This window comes from Corvus kubaryi, unplaced genomic scaffold (genome assembly GCF_017639235.1).
Source record: "Corvus kubaryi isolate FWS band 111438036 unplaced genomic scaffold, C.kubaryi_AGA036_p1.0 66, whole genome shotgun sequence".
Taxonomy (NCBI): Eukaryota; Metazoa; Chordata; class Aves; order Passeriformes; family Corvidae; genus Corvus; species Corvus kubaryi.
The window spans coordinates 9,652,198-9,662,158 of NW_024582054.1; the positions used below are offsets into that span (position 1 = coordinate 9,652,198).

Here is a 9,961-nt window from a genome sequence, read left to right on the forward strand (position 1 = left end):
TTGAGGAACTCACAGTACTCAGAAGGTGAAATATCCTAATATCCCTAGGCTAGAGAAGTACTTTGTGGGGGGGTGAGGGGCAGGTAAACTAACTTTTATAAAATTAATTTTCTTATTTGTGATCTCAAGAATAATTTTAGTAGAATTCAGAAATATGTGAAAACCAGACTTTGTAAGTTTTTACGGTCTGTCATTGCAAGAACTACTTCACTGGATAAAAGGTGCCATTGCAGTTTTAAATGCTTTGGCATTATCAGGCAAAATTTCTCAAATTGTTTAACCCAAGAAAAGCAAGGTGACTCTTGCCTCACTCTGGCAATATCATTTCAGTCTCACAGGGGGTACGATGTGGAGCTGACACACTTCCAAAGAAGCAAGATGGAGGTCCACTCTGCCCGTCTCCTTTTTGAGCCAATACATAGCTGAATGTGTTCAAACATAAGGATTTAATTAGTTACCAAATACTAAAACTTACAGGTTTTGTAAGCTGAGTAGCTGTAACATTTGTTCTGATGCTGCATTTTAATGTTCAAACACGCATAATGATCTGCATTGTAATGGAACATTTTAAAATAAGTTCTGGACTGCATTTTTCTGTTTTTAGCTTGTAAGATCTTGATCAATAAGTGTAAAACTTGTCTGTTTGTGCAGATGTGCTGCAATGCAGTCATTACTTGCATGGCCATGTTATGTCTTCCATAAAGCTTTTGCCTCAACAATTTTCTATAGTCTCTGTGCCATCCTCCATAAAAAGGATTTTCACAACATCTAGATGTGTCATTGTATAATGAGAGACTTCTTTTCCAGTGTTAACAAGATAATCTAATTATAAACTTCTCCATCTTTGGTGTGAGTGAACTACTGCAAGCCTTTGATCTGAGGTAGTATTTCAGTACCAACCCAAGTTGGCAGTTGCCAACATTTCCTTGGGATGATGCCTTAACGTATAAAGGAATTTCCCACATTTATCTGCATTGAATAATTGTCTTGTGGTCTGAGAGCCTGGAGGTTCAGAATAAATTTGACATAATATTCACTTGACCATTACTTTTTCCTTTTACAGCATAGCAATGTATATGATGGCATGTAGTTTTCAGCTGTGTCAAAGCCATAGTTGAAAACAAAGCTTCTCTTCCAGTTCAATATTCACATCAGACACCCCTTGCTTAACTTGCATTTTCATTTTTAGTATGATAATTAAATAACCATCAACTTTTTGAGAGCTGATTATAATGCAAGCATTAGTTACTTTTACTGATAATTTATTTTAAAATAAAGTTTTTAAAACGGTCTTTGTAACTAAAACTTCATACCTTTTAAAAGAGGAAATAAATATTCTTTCACAGTTTTAAGATGTTAACCCTAACACTTACTCTTAAACAGAGTCGAAAGCTGGATGTGTATTTTGAATATGAGGAAAAAATAATGAGCAAATCCACTCTGGATAAATCTCTTCTGGACATGATTTCTGACCCAGATGGTGAGTACTTTAAATTTGAACTTGGTGTAAAATTTATTAAGATACACAATAAATCTACGCCTGCTTAGATTTCAGGGTTGGTAAAGAGCAACCTGTGCAAGACTTGTAAAGAAAACAGTTTTTGATTGATCTTCAGCAATCAACTGAAGTACTAAACTCTAGAGAGTTTAGTACTTCAGTTGAGTAATATCCAAAATATTAGCAACTTCTGCTGCTCCACTAAAATCCTTTCCTAACTCCTTATTTTTTAGGGTCAAAATATTTTTTGTGCTTTTCCAGGATTTAGGAGTATAGCATGGCATTCTGTGGTCTGAACAATACTAATTTTAAATCCTACTGCACGTTTTGTAACATATACATACCTCACGAACACGATGAAAATTTCATAGAGTTTGATGAGATCAAAGGGCTGTAATGTAGGGAGCTCCTGCTTGTGCGAGGAAAAAAATGAATGGGACAAAGTGGAGAGAAGGGACGCAAGATGTAAATTGGCCAATTCACTGGGACTCACCTCAAGCTTTGCATGTGTTGATTCAGCTGTGGCATGTCTGTTTTCATCATCTAAGGGCACGAGCAATGCATCCCAGCTTCTGTGTCACATAGGGGTCATGCATATCAGAGCATTGCACAGCAGGAGTACTCAGGTTCTCTATTAGCAGGAGTCACTGAGGGTCTTTCTGTGAAAGGCTAAGACCCAAATGACTTCCCAGCTTTTTGTAGTATTGTAACATCAGCTCTCCTTTCACTCTGTCACAGCCTGACATGTCATAACCCTCTGACAGATTTCAGTATGATCTGATACCAGTTGGCTGGAGCAAAATAATGTGCAGAGCAAAAGTGTAAAACTTAAATTATCTCTGACTTGTCAGCATACTGGCAATTATATTGGCAAACCTCAAACATTTAGAGACCCAGGGTTCCTGCTCTTTTTCCAGTGTGCTCTTTAGTTTTGTTACTGCATGATTATGTGTGTAGTCTTACAGCTACATACTGGGTTTAATGCCTGCTTGGAGTTTGTATAATGATTCATATTTATAGAAAGAGTATCTATACGTCCTGCTGACTTTCTACAAAAATCTTTTAATAGTGTCCATGCTATATAATCAAAAGGCAATAGAAGAAATAGTGCACAGTTGGTAGAAATTTGAGCTAAAATTTTAAACATCTCATAATGGGTCATGTCTAGAAATTAATAAACTTTCAGAAAATCTAATGTTAGGCGTCAATCTGTATATCAGTACATACATTCATTTTTTTATATGAAGCTAATAAGAATATGTATAATCTGTACTTTCTTTAAGCATCAATACAAACTAGTCCTTTTCCATGTTCAGAATTAATGTTTCATGTACTATTTTGATTTCAGCTTTTATGTTTGCATAAAATTAGATATGAAAACAAATTTTATGCTTGCTTGTATATCCTACTGGATCAATTACTTTTTACCTGAATCCACATTTTCTATGCCTTTTTAGATTGCAGTGTAAAGCAAATTGTTTTCCAAGCCTGATGTATCATATCAACATTCCTATTAGCAAGGTTCCTGGTTTTTACACAAGATTAGATTTACAAGCTAGAGTTTTTCTTCATAAGCCAAGTATTCAGGTTTTCACACTAGTATGTTAGCATTTTATATGCATTGCCTAGGTTTAAGTTTATATAAGAAAAAGATTTAAGTTAAATCAGAATGATTATTTCCAGGCATGCTGTCTTGTAAAACTGTCCAGCCTCATACTGTGTGATTCACTGAGAAGCACCAGCAGAAAACAATTTGAAGGAATAATAATACATCAAGTCTTCCAGCGCTTCCACCGGTGAACTATTTATTGGCATTATGTGTGGGGATATTTGTCATGTGGACGATGAGATCTGCAGAGCTCTTCATGAAAGCACTTAGATGTGTCCACTTAACAGCTTCAGGATTCAACCTCCCATTTGTTACCGTATTGCACTAATCTACCACTCAGGACTATTAGCTGCCTCCCAGTTTCGTGGATATTATTGTATCCTGGAGTGGTGATAAAATGGGAACTAAAGGCTGCCTGCTGGTTTTTCAATTGAAAATAAAATAGGTATGTTCTAGGTTTGCCAAGTTTTCTTCTTCAGAATGTTTAGCAGTTTGCTTCAGACTGTAGTCTAGAAAAAAGTAGTGAATATTTGACAGGCACTTGGCCTGAGTTTTGCAGCTGTTTATCACAGCTTTTTTTGCCTAAGTGAATTCCAGGTGGATCTCTACCTTGAAAGCTGGCTTTTGGTTTAGATAATACAAAGTGTCTTCAGTTCTTGATCTTCTGATTTACTGGTATTTGGTAAGGGTTAGTAAAACCTACTTTCCAGAGAAGATTGTATCAAGTCATAAATGTTCGTTATGACAGCGCTTACTCTTAACTTCTGCCAGACTAAATATATGCTGACTTTTAAATAACAGTTGAAGATTAGATCAGATGGTCTCCTGCTGACATGATCCACATTCCATAGTAGAGGAAAAAAACCCAAAACAAACTAAACAGAAAAAGAAAAACAGGGAAAAAAGTCGTTTTCTTGCCCCCAAGTGCAAGAAAGTTCATTCTTGTACGACATTGCACTAAAATTATCAGACTTTTGTAATTAATTTTAAGTGTTTGTTTTGAGATGTTGTACTTCTGAAAACTTCATTTGAAACTATTGTCTTTACTAACAGTGATTCTCTTCTAGAAAAAAAAGATGGTGTTCAAAATCTGGTGTAGTAGTTTATAGTCTAAGTAATGGCTACATCAACCTTTTGATCTGGAGAGATGAATTTTGATTGCATATCAATAGTGCTTCCCAAGAACGGGAAGTGTTTTTCTTCAACAAAAGAGGATTTAGGAAGTAAAATCCTTTTTGAAGGCAAGTTGGAAGTTCGGGGCTTTTTCCCTGACCAGCAGTTCATATAAGTGCTTTTGCAGTCCTCAAGTGTTTCAGTACAGTGAACCATAGAACTGTGTAAGCAAGTTGTAGAGCTAAAAAATAATGTGCTATGGCTTTTACTTCTATGATTTTTCTTTAGTCTGCTTTTTCATGGACCCACTCCCAGATAATGCTTGCAATCTCCACATAAAATAAGTCATAATTTCTCTACATAACTTATTGAGGATGTTATATCAATAATAATATTTACTACAAACAAAAGGAGAAAGTGTAAAACTTTCAGAAAGAATGACACATCTAACCCAACTCTTCATAAAATTGCTGTATGTCTTTCTTTTTTATATTGAAGAAGGCCATGGTTATAGGTAACATTTATTGTCATAACTAAAGGTCTGCATGTACATATATGTGGCTGCTGAAGGGCAATTAATGTGGCAGCATAGTTACAATTGTAGTTTTTAATTTTTCTTTTTTTTTATTGCAGCGGGAACTCCAGAAGATAAAATGCGATTATTTCTCATCTATTACATAAGCTCAGCTCAGGCACCTTCAGAGGTACCTATGTTCTTTACAGCTTCCAACACCAGAATGTACCACGAGGGATTTTTCTGTGGCATTTCAGCACTAAGTAGATACTTCTGTTTCTTTGCAAAAGGAAGTACGAAATGCCAGGAAATACTAAAACTTTAAATAAATTTTGTAGTATCGCCCGGAAATCTGCTCACAAAGCTTTAGCCACCATTTCAAAGGATACGATTGACTAATAAGAAGGAATATTATATTGTGACATATTTAGATCAGAGTTACTGCAAGACACATCTTAGCATGCTTTCTATTATTCTGCTCCACTGCTCAATAGAAGTAGATAAAGCAGAATGAAAATACGACTCATTTCACTCTATCTTCATATATTCAAGAATGATTGAGTCGGTTGACTAGCAGGTGAACAAAGGAGAAGTGCATCTCCCAATATCTGAATAATTCAGGAAACAATTTCTTCGTATTTCTTTTGAACTTAGGATGATTAATTTCAAGGAAAATTCTTACATTGTAGAAACATTATCTGATGGAAAAAATGTTTGATTAGATGAATAGAAATTATCTGTATAAATGTATACTAACTCGTTTGTTTATTGTTTACTGTTTTGACATTGTACAGAAACCAGCATTCTGTTGGTGCTAGTATAAAAGACTGTTCCCGTATCTGAAAGTCCCCAGGATTTAATTCCACACACACTGTTCAGTTTAATGAGATCTACTCATGGCAAATTTTATTTCAAGTTATATTTCCATACTTGGTAGGCAATGAGATTAAGACTCATAATTACTTTTTAACTTGGGTCAATGCTGTAACTTTGCACTGGTTATTTAATATTTAGATAAGAATATCTTGTCTTTCCACATGGATTTAAGAGTAGCTTCAACCTTTTGTAATTTTCCACTTTATGATTTCAGATTGATTTGGAGCAGTACAAAAAAGCATTGATGGATGCAGGTTGTAATTTCGCACCTTTGAGCTACATAAAACAATGGAAGTAAGTAATTTCTTTTTTGTCCTTTATGAGGCTAATTGGGTAATTTCACAGAATCTAGCATTGTATTCAGGACTTATGTGTTACTTCTCTTACATTTTAAATTATCCTTAAACATTCATTTGAGATAAGTTTTTCCTTTCATTGTTATGGTAATACATGCAAATCTTATTTTGAAACTAACCTCCAGTAGTGCCAGAACTCTATAGAATATGACATTTAGTAGTGCCCTTAATGAGCCAGGACAGAAACAACTTACTGAATTAAATGAAAAGTTGTGCTAGCTCAGACTCCAAAGTTTTTTTTGCTCATACCAAAGAGTTGTATATCAGTTATTCTAGTTTTACATGGTATCTGAATGAAATCTTTGTCTTTTAACTATAAAATCTAATTCCTATTGTATTTGTAGGCAAGAGGGATGCATTTAATAAATAGTTACTTCCTGAAAGAGTTTGAAATGCAGAGGTTTTTTCACTTTCAGATGACTAGAGTGGAACGTTCTACAGCAGTGTGTGCCATGAGATAAATTCTTGATTTCTATCCCTGCGTTCACAGGGCTTTCACTAAGATGGCTTCAGCTCCAACCAGCTACGGAAACACTACACCTAAACCTTTGGGGTAGGCTTTTGATTAATTTTCTGTTAGCCTTTGGGTTCTTCTATCTTATTTTAGTAGTGCTGAAAGTGTGTTTAGTGCTATACATGGCCCAGAGCAAAATATCTCCCTATTTGTAAAATTTTTAAGTTACAGACGATTACAAGCACTTATCTTCCCTTAAAAGTGTATAGTACACACAGAAAGGAAAATAAAAGGATTGGGACTAAATTCACAAACTATCTTAATACAGTGCTCTCTGCACCTGCATATTAAATGCACTCTCACAGGAGAAGAATTCAGCACCAGGAACTGGATCTATGACAGCCATCACTTTGAGCCTTAAGCAGTCAATGGCAGAAGATAAGCACAGCCCTGTATATTCAAAATGAGTTCTCTCCTGGATTTGGAGACTGTCAGGGATGCAAGAAGACAGTGCTATTTCCTTGGAGACTCCTGGACTGAGTGTCTGCCTGCTTTTTGAAAGGTGTAGTTATTTATTTCAAGACACAAGAACTGTGCTACAGTTGCATATATCCCATACAGGATATCGGACTTGGGTCTTTCCATTCTTCGGAGGATTTCAGTCCTCATTACCAGCTCTGCTTTCAGGAATGCACCATCACTGTCATAAGGAATCTGTGGTGTGGTATGGTTACAGAGAATTCCAGTGCTGTTTCACTTGGAAAAATTGCTGCTTGGTTTGTTGGAGATGCTCAGCATCTCTGTTAACTCTGGTGATTAGACCCACTTGAAAGGAGCACTCCAATCCTTACATTACTGAAGTATTAAAATAAACTGTTCAGTGGATTAAAGACTAGAATCCAAGACTCCCACTGATAGGTGAGGATCTATCTGGTAGATTACAGGTGTATTCCCATACACTTGCTTGCCATGTGATGTGAGGAATATATTTTATGACAAACTGAGTTATTTAGTGCTTAGGTCCTATTGACTTTATTGGGAATTGGATGTCAGTATAAAGCTTAAGAATACAAATTTTTTTAAAAAGGTCCTACACATCGTCTTTATTTTGGTTTTTCAGTCTGTTTTCACGTGTTATGAATACAGGATCACAGTTTGTAATGGAAGGAGTGAAGAACTTGGTACTGAAGCAACAAGTAAGTTTAAAAAAACAATTAAAAAGTCTATCATGAGTATTGTGAAGATTTGGAAATTTCAGTACCTTTGTTATATTAATAAAATTCATTGTACAGTAAACAAGTAAACATAAATCTCTGCTTATGGATAGATCTATCACTTTGTAACTTCCAGTTTTCAGATAAGTGACAAATAATGTTCACATTTTCTTTGAAGACCTCTTTGTAGCAATTAAGACTGATTCCAGCATTATAAAAAGAACAGCTTTGGAATATTCAAAGTAGACTAGACCTTCATAAACAAAAAAATATTAACTATCTGTATCTTCACTTAGAACTACATGTATTAAGTTAATCTATTCTGGAGTGATTAAGAGGCTGAAAGTGTTAGTTCTCTGTTTAGTTACAATTCAAACATTTCTTGTTTTCCCATATAAGTGTAATGTACAGCAACCATAATCTTGTAATGTGCAGGAAAATACAAGTATGTTTATAATGACATGACCACCTTCAAATATTCACCTAAGTTTTTAAAATATTTTTGAGCATAACTTGCATGTAAATGTACACCCCCCAAAGAAAACAAACAACAACAACAAAAAAGAAACTGGTTGTGTAACTTGTAGCTGGAATTTTGAGTTGTGCTTCCCAGAAACCTGCTTCTCTGTAGAGGATGCATCATTTTCCCAATATGTACTTTCATCAGATGGCAATAAATAAATTTCTATCTGACTCTGAAGAGTCAGAATTTAAATTAGAAATACAACATATCAGAACTAGATAAAATGAAATCTTAACTAAAGGTTTGTCTTTTTGACCTACTTAATCTTATCATTGTCACTGTTTGTTTATTCAGCCTGTTATAGACATAACATGAAAGGTATCAGCTATCACATAAAAGTTTAAAAATGGGGTCTCACTTTTGTAGGGTAGTTAATGAAGTTAATTCTGCAGGAATTTCATTATGTGTAGATATGATAAGCTATCTGCATTGCAGAGTTACAACTCAGTGGTATATCATGAAATGTGATTGAGGAAAATTTAAATATGCAGCTTGCCTGTGTGTTATATATTATGAGAACTCTTCAGATAAACTGTTCCTTGTAATAATAGAAAATAATTATATTCTCAAGGAGACTTTCTCCTCTTCTTGTGTTAAACATTTTGTCATTTCTTTAAATGTGTGGCTTTAAAGAGTTAATATTATTCTGTACAAAATGGCTTGCATTGTTTTCCATTCTGAGTGAGCAAGAAGTCGATTTGCCAATGTTTCCAGGATACGCCTTTTCTGGCTTTTAATTTCTTCTCCAGGTATTTTAGGGTAGCCAGATGAAAAGCCATTCTTCCTCATATTTGTAAGCCTAATGTAGGTCTGTGGTATTTCTATTAAAGCTAACTTTTTATTTTTCCTTCATTAATTCAGGGATTCACGTGGGTTTTTCAGTGTAATATGTAGATCATCCTTTGGAATGTCCTCTTTTGATACATTCTGTCAAGACCCATTTCCAATCCTGTTGCTATGTAAACTCACCCTCAGTTTATTATAACTGAAGTAGTTTAACTCTTTAATATGCAGGTATTTCGTGCAGGGTGACATGTTTCGTGTTAAATAAGAACAGTAATCTTGAATTTCACCAGTTTATTCCTTTGCAGTTTATCCAAGCATTTGTTGCCAGGGTTGTTTTATTTACCCATTTCTTTGACAACATTAGTTCTATTTTAGAATTACACCCTTAATTATTAGCATCAGCTTTAAAATTCTTTCCTTAACTGCAAAGTATTTTTTTAATAAGAATTCATATTTGATCACGTCTGCATATGTTGGTAATAGCTAAATACAGCTCTGTTCTTACCGTCACACTTTTTTTGCACTTTATGTCTTATCTTTGTCCCCTAGCTATATGCACCTTAGATGTTTGCATTTTCTTTACAGAAAAGTAATTCAGGTGATAATAATAAGCTTAACCTTTACAGAACATAAGAGGAAAACTGTTTAAAATAGTATTTCAAATGCTCTGTAAACTCTTCCGTAAGTAATAATGTGACTGGGAATAGTTCTTAGTAAGCATTTCAGCATTCCATTAATTACACATTATGTTTTACAGAATCTGCCAGTCACACGTATTTTGGACAACCTTATGGAGATGAAGTCAAACCCTGTGAGTACAATTGCCTTCATACAGAGAGAGGTGGAACAAACGAAATCTTAAAGCTGTGATATGTAATATGCTATGGCTAATTTTTTTCATGGTAGTGCAGTTGAATCCAATCATGCTGTATTCAAGAACAGAACCATTTTCATAACTATTTAATAAGACTTTTTTCACTAGTCTCTAAACAATGGCAATTTATGGTGTCTCATTTGA

At 34.7% G+C, this 9,961-nt stretch overlaps 1 protein-coding gene across 1 annotated transcript in view; it reads left to right on the top strand.

The window, feature by feature from the left end:
• SCFD1 (sec1 family domain containing 1) overlaps positions 1 to 9,961 on the top strand; it is a 52,675-nt gene that overhangs the window by 29,453 nt on the left and 13,261 nt on the right. Inside the window, exons 15-20 of the mRNA XM_042047315.1 lie at positions 1,384 to 1,480; positions 4,854 to 4,924; positions 5,825 to 5,904; positions 6,457 to 6,519; positions 7,541 to 7,616; positions 9,701 to 9,754. Coding sequence (XP_041903249.1) covers positions 1,384 to 1,480; positions 4,854 to 4,924; positions 5,825 to 5,904; positions 6,457 to 6,519; positions 7,541 to 7,616; positions 9,701 to 9,754 — 441 coding nt within the window. The remainder of the gene's footprint in view (positions 1 to 1,383; positions 1,481 to 4,853; positions 4,925 to 5,824; positions 5,905 to 6,456; positions 6,520 to 7,540; positions 7,617 to 9,700; positions 9,755 to 9,961) is intronic.